This window comes from Cyprinus carpio, chromosome B16 (assembly GCF_018340385.1).
Source record: "Cyprinus carpio isolate SPL01 chromosome B16, ASM1834038v1, whole genome shotgun sequence".
NCBI lineage: Eukaryota > Metazoa > Chordata > Actinopteri > Cypriniformes > Cyprinidae > Cyprinus > Cyprinus carpio.
Genome location: NC_056612.1, coordinates 25705570 through 25722757, shown reverse-complemented (window position 1 = coordinate 25722757; position 17188 = coordinate 25705570). Strand labels below are relative to the sequence as shown.

General features: G+C 34.0%; 1 protein-coding gene across 1 annotated transcript in view; it reads left to right on the top strand.

The window, feature by feature from the left end:
• Nucleotides 1-17188, top strand: part of LOC109056964 (eukaryotic translation initiation factor 3 subunit H-A) — a 57114-nt gene that overhangs the window by 27667 nt on the left and 12259 nt on the right. The window contains exons 3-5 of the mRNA XM_019074160.2: nucleotides 5126-5293; nucleotides 11529-11628; nucleotides 15193-15342. Coding sequence (XP_018929705.2) covers nucleotides 5126-5293; nucleotides 11529-11628; nucleotides 15193-15342 — 418 coding nt within the window. The remainder of the gene's footprint in view (nucleotides 1-5125; nucleotides 5294-11528; nucleotides 11629-15192; nucleotides 15343-17188) is intronic.

The window sequence follows — 17188 nt, the reverse complement described above, 5'->3', positions numbered from 1 at the left end:
GCTGCTAATGGACGTGCAGAAAGTCGAATGAAATTGCACTGGCATTATACTTCATGTCTTCTAGCCTATGGCTCAGTCTATCAGCTCTGGCCAATAATAAGCAATCCATTTGCAACTCCGAGCCTTGATGAATTACAATGTTTGCCTGAGCGGTACATGACCTGAGAAGTGGTGGATGTGAAAGCATGCAATTCCAGATGCCAGTTATTGCTCTCATGTTTGACGGGCCTGTTTGCCAAACGAAATTCATGGTTGCCCTGACACTAAGAAATCAGGTCCCACGAATGGCAATAAATTATTCTCCAGCCTGACACCAGCTCTTATTACCTGTGTCATTCTACATAGAAGGCCCGTGTTGGCCTAATGGCGGATTTCGTCAGGGGAAGAATTTTCTGGCACAGTCGCTGACAAATCAAATGTCAGCGCTCGTCCAGGTAATGATGTTTTTGCCTCCCACTCGGCTTGTGTTTCACACTCGAGGCTTGACAGCAGAACCCAATGTATCATGACATTAATGGTCCTTCTTGTAGTGGCGTAACAGAGTCTAAGTAATTCGGGTCGGGTGGGGTTTGACCCTCAAGTGCTGGGTGAGCACAAAAGCCTTTGAATTATACAGCCACAGTGAGAACCTTTAGCCGCCGCAACAATGGGACGCAATGCATTGCAATCCCAGCTTTCAGGCGTAAATGAGACTTGGGCTTTCTGTGAAGATCAAGGGAACGAGTTATCGCCGTGAAATACCCCTGTTCAAAAGATATTTATGCAAAGGGAGCACCCTTGCTCTGAAGTGTTTTCCGTTTTGTTTTGAATCAGACGACTAATGCATTTGCATCCCAAGTTAGATGGCGGATTTTCGCCCTAAAAAAAACGTTGAGTGTGCTACTGGAGGTTTAAAAGCCATTGTGTTCATTGTTGCAACATAAAGTCGGTATTTCACGCTTTACCTTCCCTTTGGTGACTATTGTAAAAGTTGCGGAAATGTCCTCTCGTCCATGCCTCATTTAGCATGGGTATTTTTAGAGGGTTTCATATGAGGAAAGTGTCATTGTGAGGCTTCCATGGGAATGCAAATTGCATCTCGGGCTGAATGTATTGCCTCATACCTATCAGCTTTTACAGCACTGTAGGGATTGTTTACTGTGGCAGAGCTGTCTTTCCACTGGAAGCGGGGCCGTGAGAGTGTTTATTTTGAGGCTTGAAGATTTGAATCGCTTGTTTGGCTTCAATTTAGTTCTTTAAAACGTCGCCCCCTTGTGCATTCGCTTGGAGGAAGCCAACCAAGAGTTTCAGAACAAATTACATCTCAGTGTCTCATTCATATTCAGTGTCGCCTGTCAGGACCTAGCAGTGATGAATTTAGTTGTTAGGCCTGGTGGGCACGCTCATATTTGCCAAAGCAAACGCTTGCGCTGAATTTATTCTGCGCACGCAGCTCCGGGACCGATCGCTGGATATGTAGGCTGCCAGTCACCTACCTTCAGAGAAGTCGAATGGGATGGATGTGGAATAGCAAAAGGAAAAGTTTTGCCGGCGCGCTGTTACGCACGATTGGTGGAAGTGCTCTTCTCGGAGGAATATCATCTGCCGCTGAGCCCCGAGAGTGCTGCTTGAAGCATAGAACGGAAATGAAGAATAGTTCTTCCACTTTATTGTGCTTTGATCAAGCTGGCTCCATGACACACAAGCGGCTGTGCTTTTAAGGCAAGCTAATGTTTTGCATTATGTTTGTGTTTTGTCCATGTTTTCCCGCACAGTTGTGTACGTCAACCGTTTCCATCTCCGCTGGGAAATATTATGCTTTAGGGGTCTCATCTGATATGGTTTTTCTTAAGCCAACACCAGTTTTAGACTTGAGATTGTCCTTTGTACACATGCGAGCTCTGAGGCGTAATCCTCTTGATATTTGATGAGATTTTGTTTGTTTGTTTGGTGAAATATTGCGTCTGTGGAGATTTCTGATTTGCTGCATCTTCTGGCTGTAGTGATGGTGGGCGTTGTGGCACCCGTCAAAGGGCCTCAGATACACCTGTTGAGTGTTTGCCAGTCAACAAACAGATTCAGTCAGTCTGGAGTAACTGTTGTGTGTTTTTAGATTATCTTTTGTTTCCAAATGCCCTTCTTCCAACTTGAGACTGTAATGTTGGGAAGGTACAAAATATACTCTATGCAGGTTGAGTGAAATACTTCTAGCCATATGCAAGCAGCTGCTTTTTTTATTGTTGTGTTTTGAACAGTGTCAGTTTTTCAAGTGCACGCTGCTTTCTCAACATGGAAGTTAGTGTATACAGCAGATATACTGACTATTTAACCAATGTTTTTTTTTTTTTTTTTTTTTATTCTCTCAATAAGTGATTACAAAAACAATAATGCCCCAAAACATTACTCAACAGGTAAAATAACAAAATTGATAATATATTGCTTGAATGATTATTTAAAAACTGGATTATTGTTGTTGTTATTATTATTATTATTATTATTATTATTATTATTTATATTGATTGAATTGATAATATATTGCTTGATTTTAATAATAGACACAGCCCAAAACAACATTATTATTATTATTATTATTAATAATAATAATAATAATAGTATATTTCTAATAAGTTGTCTACTATAAATAGTGCCGATTATTGTTATTATCTTCATTATTATTATTATTGTCATTATTTAATAATTAAATAGTTACATAATTTATAATAGTAGTTATTATTGTTTTAAGTTTAAAATTAATTATTATATTTCTATTAGTTAACTAAATAATTACATAATTTATTGTAATAATTTTTTTTATTATTATTATTAATTTATAATAGTTGTTATTATTGTTTTTAGTTTTGTTGTTTTTTTTATTATTATTATTATTATTTTTATTTTTTTTATTATTATCATCATCATCATCACTATTATTATTATTATTATTATATTTCTAATAATACTTCTAATAAATATAAGTGGTATACATTTTGTTGTTGTTAGTATAGTAGTAAATAAACAAAATTAAGCAGTAGCAGTCAATCTCTAGTGTAAATAGTCTTGTATGTCCATTTTTTTTTCCTCAGGTCAACTACTGTATTAGCAGAGCAAACACTTAAAGAAAATGTGCTCAACAAGTCGACTTGTTTATATCTAGCTGCCAGAGTAATGCTTCAGGGTTACTGACCCTGGCTATTGAAGTTAATTCTATTGCTCCCTTGAGTACTTGAGAGGTTTGTTACCACCACGAAATACAGTAGCACACATAATTATGTTCAACAAGACTTGCAACATGTTGGCCAAGAATTGCATTTGCAGATCTGTGTTTGAGTAGATTACTGTCAGTCCCGTCCTGTGTCTGGAGAAAAACACGGTGCTCCAACAACTTTAGGCAGGTGCTTCTTTCTTCAAGGCAGTTTCCTTTCTTTTGCTTTCATCCAGTGGAGCTTGAATCCCATACAGTCACAGAGTGGTGACAGCATGTCAGGATCCTGCTCTTCAACAGGAGGCGACCCGACCGTTCCTCATCCCACGGTTCTCTATCCTGCTCTTCCAATTGCCTGGAAAAGCTGGCACAGGCAATTAAACTTTCCCCAGTGCATGGATTTGAATCGACTTCATCCGAAAGATACCCACTCTCTTTAACACTGTCTCCTGGAGTGTGCGCTGCACATTTGCTTGCCTCCCAGTAGGGTTTATTTATAAGCGGCTACATCTGAGTCGAGGTGTGGAGTCTGCCTCGTTTGTTCAGAGCGATTCATCTGTCTCTCTCCTCTCCTGCAGATGTGACGTTCGTGCTCCTCCAGCCGAAAGTGAGCTGTCCCTGTGTAAATCCTTGTTAAAGTTCACCGCTGTCCCTTCTTCACCCGGCATTCTGAAGAGCTGACATCTCTCCCTTATAATCTGCTGCCCTTCTTCTCTCTCTTCTGCTGTCTGGCTGTGCCATATCACTCGAGCAAACTTGCAGAGGCTTGCAGTTTTTTACAGACAGTGCACCTAAAATTTGTTTTGAGACTTATCGGATTAGGATGTAGTGTCGCTGGGAGGTGTGCTGGGGTTTATTAGCGCTGTTTGCTAAGGCAAGCATCTGCATAACTAAAGTTCATCTGCCTGGAAATGTAGTCCGACTGCTGAAAGCATGATTTTGACAACTTTACAGCTCAAGTAACACACTTGTTTAGAAGAAAGAATTAATGTTAGCGCTTTATCTGAGATACACGCTTCATGTTTCTACTTTTTTAAACTCTCCGGAATAGCTTGCATTATAAGAGTGTGACTATAAACACAATTTAGTTTTTTTGTATTGTATGTAGTCTGTTAGTTTTTCATATGCTTTTTTTCTTTTTAAATTAAATTAACATTTTTAAATTTCATCAAATTAAAAAAAAAATAGATTTTTAAATAATACTTTGAATTATTGTTTAATTTAAACAAATCTTATTTTTTTTTAGACAGTAATTTATTTTTTATAATTTTTTTAATTATTTAAAATTGTGTTTAGATAAATAATTATTAATTTTAAAGATTTTATTTTTTAATTTATGCTGTGTATCCTTTTCTTGAATTGTTTTTTTTTTTTTTTTTTTTTTTTTTTAAGCTTATTGTAAAGTGACCTTTGGCTTGGGAAAAGTGCTAAACAAATAAAACTTCTTCCTTACTTAGTATGTTCAGAAAAGGCAAATTTCCTGAATTTTAAAAACTCAGTTTAATAGTAATCAGTGGTGAGTTTTTCTATTTCTTTATCTTTTCTTTTTCTTTTTTTTTTTTTTTTGGCATTTTTCTTTTTTTTTTATTTTTTTTTTTGTCTTTTAGTTTCATTTTTGTGATGTTTTTACAATATCTGGATGTAGGGGAGTTATAATGAAGTATGTTAGATGAATCTTCAAACAATGTCTAATCCATCACACACCGTTAGGAAGTCACTGCATTAGTATTATGCTTGGTTGGATTGAAAGTGCACTGGGGAAATTTGATATTGGGAATCTACCCAGCCATTGTCCTTCCAGTATCTCTCTCTTATGCTCTCCCATGATGGACCAGCTTGAAGCTTTTTGCTTTGACTAATGAACGGCCCTGGAAATGTCAAACTTTCTTTAGCCAGCACAATCATTTCTCATAAACTCATCTTCTCTCTCTTCCTCTTTTCCAGTTCAATACCAGATGGAGATGATGAGGAGTCTCCGGCATGTGAACATCGACCATCTCCACGTCGGCTGGTATCAGTCCACGTACTACGGCTCTTTTGTCAGCCGAGCCCTGCTGGACTCGCAGTTCAGCTACCAGCATGCAATCGAAGAGTCTGTGGTGCTTATTTATGGTGAGTCGCATTAGTTATTAACACAAGATACCCACAGTGCGTTCACAGGCTGGAATCAGCTGTGTGTTCAGGATTCCACCATCCTTTGGATGTTAAAATATGCAAATATAAATGCTGTTCAGTGTGTTTTTTTTTGTTTTGTTTTTTGTGATTCCAATTAAATTTACTCTGCTTAGTAACTTTAATACTCTGCAGCAATTTTCACTCGGAAACTGTTAGGACATTTCACAAAAATGACAAAGAATCAAGTAGCAAATTGAATTAAATATGAGATTTTTAAGTAGGAAGACTAAAATAGTATTTTTTGTAAAAACGTACTTCAGTAAAAAAAAAAATATTTTTGCAGTGTATTTGGTGGTCCTTGGACACATTAAATTTTTATGAATTTTACGTTGAGTGTTAGCAAATAAAGAAAAGCTCGACCAAATAGAATAGCAAACAATAGTAAGAATGGAAGACAATTTTTGTTGTTCTGTTTAAATAAGTGGCAGAGAAACGACAGACTTCACCTTGAAGTAAAATACTGAAATTTGCATTTTAAGCAGTTGAATAAGTTACTTGCGTCACACATCATATCGCCATCTGCATTTGGAATATTGTCTCATACAGACACAAAAACAACTGTTTTAGTGTGGTTTTTTTTTTTTTTTTTTTTTTTAGTTTTCTTTTTTTTCTTTCTTTTTTTTATTTAACAGTCAGGATCATAAAATGCATAGTTCTGACTTTAATTTTGGTTTAAATTTTTGAACCACAGACATTTTAATGGTAAATAATAACATTTTAAATGTTAAATAATAACTGTAAACCATATGTGATACGACTAATTAAAACTTTTCTGGTGGTCTTTAAAATCAGACTATTTCTGTAGCGCAGGTATAAAAGGTTGCTATGAAAGCGTTTTTACCATGATTAAGGTAGTTTTCCATGCTCCGTCTTTACTTTTGCAATGTTACGGACTCATTGCTTTATGTTAAATGGACAGCTTTCTTGTTGGTTTCAGTGAACGTATATGATACTAATATGTTGCTGTCTTGAGGATTAAAGTATCTTGTGGTTGTTGCTGAGCTGGTAAAGCATGATGCAAGGTCAAGTGTTTGATACACAAACTTGCAAAATGTATGCCTTCAGTGCAATGCAAGTGGCTTCAGATGAAAGCATTTGTCAAATGCATAAGTGTAAAGTGCATCCGGACAATGTTGGGTGAAGGGTGTACTCAGGAACCGGAGTATTTTCTGCCCTGTATTCAACCCACGGTTCACAGCTCTGACCGCCACACTGCCGTGCCATTCTTTATATTTAATCATGCCCCCTTTAAACCCATCAATAATGCAAGCTGATATATTAAAGGCTAAATAAAAATCTGCTCACATCTCTCTGCATACCAAGGAAAGAAGTCTTGCAGTTTAGACAGTTTCAGTGTGAATTTAGCAGATCTGACACTCATTTAGAACTGTATTTTGAGTAAAAAAAATCTTGCATTACTTTAAGGTGATTAAATGCACTTTATTTGCCATTTTAAAAACATTTTTACGTTTAGTAGATGTATTATTCTTATTATTATAAATCAACTTGCATTGCATTCATCATGCATTTCCTGTGATTTGAACCCTAACCCTCTGTATAATTTGGTTTTAGGTATGTATGTTTGTATGTTTTATTTTAATTAAAAATAATTTAAAAAAAAACAAAAAAAATTATATTAAAGGCTAAATAAAATCTGCTCACATCTCTGAATACAGAGGGAAAAAGTCTTGCAGTTTTAGTTTCACTGGAAATTTAGCCAATCTGACCGTTTTGAGTGGAAATGCGTGACATAACCTGACTTTAAGGCGATTAATGCACTTGGGTAGTTTTTTTTTTTTTTTTAACACTTGTGCATTTAGCAGGTGCTTTTGTTAATATTTATATGAAGTGACTTGCATTGCTTATATCAGTTTGAGTGAAAATTCTAATACATTACAAGGCGTGACTTAAGGGAATTTAATGCACTTTAGTAGAATATTTTCCTTTATGCTTTTATGCATTTAGCAGATGTTTTATCTTTATATTTATATAAACTGACGAACATTGCATTCATCTGTTTGAACCTATGATCTTCACATTTAGATCTTTATTTGTCTTAGACAGTTTCAATGTGAATTAAGCAGATCTGACCCTTAAGAAAACAGTTTTGAGTGGAAATGCATCGCAATATCTTATGTGACTTTAATGCACTTTTTTAAAATGCATTTAGCAGATGCTTTTTAATCGAGTTGAATTGCATTCATCAGTTAATGCATTCCCTGTGTTTCAAACCCATGACCTTTGTGTTGCAAGTGCCATGCTCTATATTTTAAGCTAGGTTTTGGAAACAATGTGAACATTAGATAAGGATGAAAAAACACAAAAATCTTATTGTTTGTTTATATTGGCTTCAGTTTCATTATGGTGTTATTATCTAAACTGGCCACCCTTGACTCTAGATGGACGTACCTTTGGTAAAGGAAGGACATTTTAAAAAGTATGCAGGACCTCTCTGCGGGCTGGATGTGAGTGACAGCTCTGATAAGGCCTGTGTGAACACTTCAGGGCCTTTGACAACTCTCTGACAAGCACATTAATTCAATACAACTCGCTTACTAAAAGCAATGGTTGGCGCAGCTTGATTATGAAAACTGACAGCACCTGCAGTTGATGATTTCTTTATGAAAGAGGGGGAAAAAGGCTTCTCTGCGTGACCTCCTGCCCCTCGTGCCTGAGATTGGTTATCTGCCCAGTGAATATAAATGTCTTGAAGGTGCAGGATGGAAGCAGTCGTTTAATGGCGCTTAACTCTGTGACCTTTCTCTTATTGTTATACACCTTGTTCCCATTTCAGATCAACCATTAAAGTCATGTATTGCTTATCTAAGCCTTTTCCTCTTCTCAAATACATTATTTAAAGATCATCTGCTTCTCGTGTAATAATAATAATAATAATCTCTAAACCTAACCTGTTTCTGTATTGGTGGTTTAAAATGCACCACAGTAATTATCAAAGCTGGATGATGTAGTGAATATTCACAATGCATTTGTGATTTTGCTCAGTATTTTTAAGCACATTGTGAATATTATAATTATTTTAATGCATGCTTTATTGGCTGTTAAGTTTTATAAATAGACGAGTTTTATTTATTACTAGATTTGACTTGTTTGAATAGGTTGTTTTATGCATTTCTAATGTTACAAATGAATATTTTAAATAAATTCTAGATTCTTTAAACATTACTTTGACGTTAAGATCTGCACCATTTTTTTTATTTATTATTATTTTTTTAACTGTTCTGGTAAAATTTAATAAAAATTGTTCACGATGATTTATTTATTCTTCCAAATATATATACAAGTTTAAATTATAAAATGTTTCATTATAAAAAAACTGTAATATTATTTAGCATTAGCTTCATTTTATATGTTGCATATAAATTAATAATGTAAATTGTAATGTTTATTTGATTTATTAAATAGGCTGCTTAATATAAATTAGCCTTAATTTTATTTCAACAGTTACAATTACAGTATTTATTTCTTAAGCATTAACTTAATTTGATATGACAAATTATAAATATAAATTATAAAATGTATTTGTTTATTTCTCAAAAATAATATATCTCTCTCTTTCACTCTCTCTCTCTTTCACTCTCTCTCTCTCTCTCTCTCTCTCTCTCTCTCTCTCTCTCTCTCTCTCTCTCTCTCTCTCTTTTTATATATATTTATTTATTTCTATGGATGGATGGATGGGCTGGCTATTTATATAGACAGCAGAGCACTTCAGTGGTCTCACTGAATCTTGAACTGTTTTTGCACATCTGTATCCTGTAATGTATTAAATAAGATGTTGCTGTTGCTTCTAGAGGAAATGTATGTGCAAATATGCGCTGTATTTCACACGACCTGTGTGATTTCTGACGTCTTTCTAGCAAAATAGCACCATTGGCCAGTGTTTACATTAAATACGACTGAACCTGTATCATTGTGTGTGCATGCTGCTTTTCTCCATCCTTTTTTCACAGAAAATTGCATCCCTGATGTCCTGGTGACGTTTCATCTTATGCTTTCTGTGGTGCTTCCAGTAGCTTGCATTGGCTTGTAGGGCATTTCTTGCAGTCGAACCGGTTTTCAACGTCTTAGATTCATCCGTCCATCCACAAAATCCCTTTTAAATGTTACCATCTATTCTTTGTTCTATCTTTGTATCTATCTATATTAAGCCTTTTTGAACCTTCTTGTAAGCTTGAAACTCCTAAAAGGCCAGCAGCGTCTCTCGAGTCTTCTTCAGATCAAGCTGATGATGATTAGCGTGTTCTGTTCAATCAAACTGCCAGCCGAGGACCTGGGATGCATGTTTCCCAAACTACAAACTCTGATCTACATGTCGTTATTGTTGTGTGTCTAGGCTGTCCACTTCTCTCTCTGTCCTGGTTAGATCCAATCGTCTTTCTTCGTAAGAGATGGCAGATGCACGCTTGCGTATGCAGACAACAAAAGCCTGCCGAGTTTCTGGGGAAAGCGGTTTCTTTTTGAAACCAAAATTGTACTTGAGGAAAAGTGTACTCAATATTTCAACAGCTGAAAAAAGACATTGTATTGCCATTTGCACACTTCATTAGATCACAGAACCATTTCGAACAGAGCTGAGGTAATAAGAAATGTTTCTGTAGTAGCAGATTAGCAGTCATTTTGTAAGGATGAGGTGTCACAGCGGTTTCTGAGAAGACTGGAATGATGCTGCATGCAGGTTAAGACTGAATAAAAAGCCATTATTTCAAACAGTAATTATAATTTTCAGCATTAGCATTGTTTTTGGTCAATTCAGTGCTTCCTCTGTTAGCAAAAGTAAAAGAGAGAGCCTATTCAAAATGTGATTCCAAACTTTGAATGGTAATGTTTATTGAATATCTTCTAAGGATTAAAGTATAATGGTGTATAATTATCAGTATCAGCCACTGATTAAGTCATCAGTCGGTGTTGCTGGAGAAATTACTCCTTTGTCCTTTTCAACCATGCAAAATTATATTTGGGATTAATGCTACTGGAAACAGTTCCTACTGATATTGTGATGTACTGCTGCTGTATATAAGCTCAGATGTTTCATAGATCTAACTTCATACATGCCATGTTCTTTCAACTGTGATTTTTTTTTTTTAACACCCCTTTCATTGTGCAACAGATACGTATCTTGAATATGAACATGTTGCACTAACGTTTGGCAATTAGCAAATATTTTTTCCCGTTTCAAGAGGCATGAAGCTCACCTTGATTTATAAGATACCTTCTTTTGTGCAGGCAAACCAGAATGCATTGAAAAAAATCCATCCAGTATTGCAGATAAAGCAAGAGAAATGTTGATTATTATAAGCATGTTTTTCATTGAATACCAAAAAAACCTGTTAAAATAGCTATTTTGTCTGATCTTTCTTTCTTTCTTTTCCTTCCTTCCTTTAATATTGCAATATTACCTTAAATAAACATGTTAATCCCCCAAATTCCTTTATTTTTTTACCAAAATACATTCCGTTTTAATGGTTTAGTAATAAAAATAAGAAATGTCTTATTAATTGAAATCTTAAAACGTATGCAATTTACCAATATTTAGTTTGTATAAAAATATCCTCATTCTTTTTTTCCCAAATTTTGTTTGTTTTAATTTTACTGGTTTGCAACTTAATGGTTTTATTAAATTAAATTAATTAAATTAAACATTTTAATGATCAAAAATCATGTCCAATTAACTGAATTCATAAAAAGTACAATTTATTTAGGTTTTTTTCCCCAAAATTCTTCCAACATTTTCAAATAAACACATAAAACATAACAATTGAATTAATCTTTTAAATTGTAATTAAATGGTAACTTTTTTTTTTTTTTGCAAGTAAAAGCTGCACAAAAGTGGTTGACTTAAAATTAAATCACAAAAATTGTGCATTATTATTATTATTATTATTATTATTATTATTATTATTATTATTATTCAAGTTAATTTAAGCCATATCATTCTAGTTAAACTGAACTTTTATTTTGACGGGTTGTCCTGTCTGGTGAAGTGACATTACATTTCAGGTTATGGAGTAGATTTCATTTTTATGACTGGGTTCTGCAGTTCACTGTATGTTTTCTGCATTGAGGAAATCATAGGCCCGGACCAATGGCAAACTTGTATGCACAGCATGCACAAATGTGAATCTAGCTTACATGTGTTCTGTTTTTTGCTTCATAGATCCCATCAAGACCGCGCAAGGCTCTCTCTGTCTGAAGGCCTACAGGCTGACCCCCAAACTAATGGAGATCTGCAAGGAGAAAGACTTCTCTCCGGAGGGGTAAGACCAACTTAAACATCTTCTTTCCATTTCCTTTTGTCACGTCCTTTTCCTGTTTCCATTAATCTGTCGCTAATAAGGACCTTCTTCAACGCGCACAAACAGAAATGTGTCCCTGCTCAAAGGAGTCATCAGTGAGGGGCTTTTATTTGTCACGATGGGGCGTCTTTGTGCATTTGTTTGTTTGGCAGACTGAGTGCTGACTACTCCTTCAAAGTACAACCTCGCTGGCTTCTCGGCAGATTGTAATTGATTTTAAATTGCTGCTAGACATAAGACTAATGGGGGAATGTATCAGCAAAGCAGTGACTTCTGAGCGATCAGGAGAAAAACAGTGACAAAGTCTTTCGCTCGGAGACTGGAGCGCTGTAGGGTTAGCTGCGGGTAAAGAGGCTTCACAGATGCATTATAGTCAACACCAAACCAAAGTCAATCCTATTTGCTTTATTAATGTGTGTTACAGAGCTTATTCTTATCATTTTTCTTTGAACCTTTTTCCAAATCATTTTTAATCTTTCATCAAAACGGCTGCCCTTTTCAGATCAGCAATCTGTCTATATTCTCAATGTATTTTCAGATATATTTCTGGTAAGTTGAAATTTGCTTTTTGCATTTATTACATTTTTTCAATGAATCAATCTGTAATCTGCTAGAGAAGAAAAAACAATTAATGAATATAATTTCATGGTCATTGTTGTTCCCTTAAATCTAAAATAATAAAAAAAAATGATTATTTACTTGAAATAAAATAAATGTTTAATGAAAATATTAAAAACTTATTTCAGCTGGATACCAAGGCAACATTTATCAATTTAATGTAGTTATAATAATAGTAATAATAATAACAAACAAACAGTAATAAAATAAATAAATAATAATAATATTGATTTAAAATAACAAATAATTAATAAAAGCTTCATATTTGTTTATTTTATTTTGTATGAAAAAATAAATGAATAAAAACTTTAAAATATGAAAAACAACTAGTTGCCAAATCAACATTTCTCATTTTAATTTAGTTTAACTTCATATACTAAAATAACAAACTAAAACTGAAATAAAAATTAATAAAAACTATATAGATAAAAAAGGAAAACTACTAAAACTTACAAAACCCCACAACAACAAAATAAAAATAAAAAAACTAAAAAAAAAATACACATTAAAATATTTGAAATATATATTTAAAAAAACTATAATAATATCTTAATTATACTAAAATAACTCTGGTTTTATTATGTAATTATTTATATAAAATAATTATACTTATATATTAATTTAATAAATATGTAAATGTAGTAATTTATTTTTTTATACATTTATGTATTAATTTAACACAATTATTTATTTGTATTTCCATGCTCTTGTTTTTTTTACATATAAAAACCAAAAGAAAATATATTTTTATAGATATTTTTTCCAACTGACATCTGAGAATATCTGTATTCAGTTGGAAAGATTAAAGCTGTAAAGTGGTATACACTGTTTTATGTTGACATCAAACATGTTCCAGTGGCCTGTTGTGACCTTGTCATCTGCCAGTGCCCTCGGGTTGGCGCTCATCATTCGAGGCCGCTTCTTGAATATTCAGCTAGTTAAGGAGAGCAACACTATTGATTATGAAAATAAGCCTCTATTTGTCTAGTGAACATAGCGGGTGGGATCATTGTGAATGATGCATACAGATCGCTCGTCAGATTCATACAGAATATCAATCTGTGCTCCGGTTCTCCGAGGCAGCGCTATATTGATATTCCTCAAACATTCTTCTTGCTCCTCCATAATTTTCTGCAATTCAGCTTGAATGGCAGAACATACAACTCGTTGAAATGACAGATTGTGGCCCGGGCCAGCGGGTCCAGTGCCCCTCTGACTGCTCTAGAGATGAGATGACACAACTGCTCATCTAAAAGACAGATCGCCATTTACACCTGATAATAACGTGCGTCTCATTGAATCGCATTGATTGAATCGAGGGGCGGGTCTCTGTGTTCATGTCGTCTTATTGCATCAGTGTATGTTGCATGTTGAGAGAGCATAAAAAGCATGCACACTGCTTCTCTAATTGTAATCTCACTGCAGACATGATGCTTCCAACACAAAGATGAATTTATTTTGGATATTCCATAGTTCCAAAGGTTTTTGATGTGAATCATTATTTTCTTTGGAAAGATTAAAACCCTTATTTTAGTGCAAGAGATGATTGACGTGAGTAGGCAGTCTTTTGAGTTTGTTTGGGATGCATCAATGTGCATTAGCATTTAAAAAGAAATCAGAAGTACTTTAAATGTGCTCAGTATTTGTTACGTGTTTTGAATGATTGGCTCACAAAACATTTAGGACTCTGTTTGCTCCTGTATTTATTGCTGGCCACTCAAACACAAGAGATGGATGTTAATTGCAAAGTAAAATTAAATGGATTGTAAATTAAAATTGTAGATTTAAAGATTTATTTTTTATTTTTTTTATTTTTTTATCTTAGATCACTCAGTATTCAGAATGTAACCGATGGTGGTGATGGTTTTTCATTTTAATTTCTGCAAACTGAATTGTGATTTGTTTTCGTTATTTAGCTATGTATATGTTTTTTAATTTATACTTCTATTACAAAAGTGTAGTTTCAAAAAGTTTCAAGATAGAAAGTGGTATTGAGGACAAAATACATACATTTATGTATATTGTATTTATTGATTAATTTATTAAAAAAGAATAATTAACCAGATGGAAAGTGGTATCAAGGGCATAAACTAAACATTTATTTATTTATTTGTTTATTAATTTTTTTTTTTTTCAAGTGATTAACAAGATGGCAAGTGGTATTGAGGACACAAACTAAACAATTATTATTTTTATTTTTATTACTTTAAAAATATTAACAAGATGCAAAGTGGTATTAGGGACACACAAACTGTACATATATGCATACTGTACATGCATACATTTTATTGATTTAAAAATATAAACAAGATGGAAAGTGAGGACACACACACACAAAACTATATATTACACTTCAAAAGTTTGGGGTCTGCAGTTTTTTTTTTATGTATTTGAAAAGTCTCTTCTGCTCTCCAAGGCTGCATTTATTTGATCAAAAATACAGTAAAAACTAATATTTTAAAATGTTATTAAAATATAAAAATAACTATTTTATGTGTATATTTATTTATAAAATGCATTTTATTCCTGTGATGTAAAGCTCATTACTCCAGTCTTCAATCCTTCAGAAATCATTGTAATATGCTGATTTGCTGCTCAAGAAGCATTTCTTCTTATTGTTATTATTAATGCTAAAAACAGTTGTGCTGCCTAATAATTTTTCTGGAAACAGTGATACGTTTTTCAGGATTCTTTGATGAATAGAAAGTACAAAAGAACAGCATTTATTTGAAATAGAAGTCTTTGTAACAGTATACTTGTCTGTTTTTGATCAATTAAATGCATCTTTGCTGAATAAAAGTATTCATATCTTTTTAAATAATATTACCAGTTAAAACTCTCTTTTCTTCATATTTTGCTGTTGATACAGAAGGCTTTTTGTAACTCTGAGTTTCTTGTTTTTCTCAGGCTGAAGAAGGCTTGCATTGGCTACGAGCACATGTTTGAGGAAGTCCCGATCGTCATCAAGAACTCTCATCTAATAAACGTGCTCCTGTTAGATCTGCAAGAAAAGAGTACGGTGGCTGACAAGCACGAGCTGCTCAATCTGTCAAGCAGGTCAGAATCACCCCTGACCTCTGTGTCCAGCGCTCCCATTTCGGGAAAAAGATTTGTCATTTGCTGATTCATCTCGTCAATCCGTGTCTTTTCAGCCTCTCTGCCTCGGCTCTGTTTCGCTCAGGAAGTTGATCGAGGAAATGCAATACACGCTGACAAGCCCTGACGGCACAGTTTAATCTTGACACTCCAAATAGGTCTTGCGTGTTGCCTGAACCAAACCGTTATAAAACCAACCTTCTGGGAGCAAAGAAATGCTGCAAGCAGTGATTTTTATTCCATTTGAATTCAGTTGCTTTCAGGCAAAAACAAATACAAACATCACACCTCAGATTTATATAGGTCTTTTGCATCTAGTATAACATCATTTGCCAATATAACCAAAAGCTGGTTCTTAATTGGTTTTACATTTAATATTGTGTTAGTTTTAACTGTATAACCAAGCCATAGCTGAATCTGTGCCAAAATACTGTGGAGTTTGACTGGATGTCATTAATAACTGATAGGGATGCATTTTAAAAGTTTATAAACCTCTTTATTGTGCACAATTAAATGGTTAGTTGCATTTTATTTGCATTTAACATCATTTTTTCCCCAGATAACAGACCAACGGCCGCTGACCTAAAATGACGCTTTCGGGGGGTCCATCCTTATGCTTCTAGCCGGAGCTGGACGTTTTATTCTCCTGCAAATAGTCTTCTCATCTAAATTAATTTGGCTAATCCAGTTAGATTCAACGGAATTTTATTACAGATTGAGTCGAGTCCGTTTCCAGGAGAGCAGTTCCCAGAAATGAGCCTCATTACGTTCCGAATGAATTTTCTTTTCTTTTTTCTTTTTTTTATTTTTTTTATTGAACTAATAAGACCAGTAGTTTCAAGGACTGTATATTAAACTGAAAGATTAGAGTCTATAACAGAGACATATTCTACAGCATTTAATTTTCTCTCTCTTTCTCTCTCTCTCTGAAGTCCAGGGTTTCTTGCACTAAAAATGTTGTAGTTTAGTTTAGCGTGAATATTTCCCACCCTCACTATGGCTTGGGCTGTTTTGCTACTGCACCTTTAAGACTTCTGTATGTAAATAATATCACTTTAATGGTAAATGATACTTGTTGTGATAATCTGACAAATTTGCATTGGGAAATAAGTAATGTTCCTGATTTAAGATTTGTTTGATTTTATTTTTCTGAACTGGTTCAAACTGTCAGTTTCAGTCTTTTTTTCAATTAATTAATTTCTCCAAAACGTTCATTGAGGTCAAAAAAAAAAAAAAAAAAGTAGATAAGTACTGTTGTTTTTTTTGCTTGTTATATTAGTGCATATAAATTAAAAATGAAAATGTTTGGGGACAGTAAGAAATATTTTTATTTAGCAAGGATGCATTAAATTGATCAAAGGTGAGATTTATAATGTTACAAAAGTTTAAACCGTTATCTGAGAATTTAAACTAGTGTTTTCTAGCAAATTTACTGAAAAAAAAATGGTGTGGAAAACATGCCTTGATTATTTTTAAACTAGATTTTAAAAGAAGTTTAGTTTGTGTCTTAGACATATTGAGGCTACAATGGCTGTTTGGTTCTTTTGATTGAAAAGAAATCACCCTTTCAAGCCTTTTCGGAGCATAAAGATAAATACCAAGATATACAGAATTGCATCAAAAGGGTGGAAAACATCAAGATTTTTTTTAAACTATATCACCCAGCTCTGATCTACATAGCATGTTGATCTCTTTTAATTTTTAAAAGAGCAAGACATATCACTTTTTTCTTTCTCTCTCTGATTCGTCATCTTTAATGAACGTAGGAACTGGAAGTGTCATTTTTCTGACTGTTTATGCTCCCACA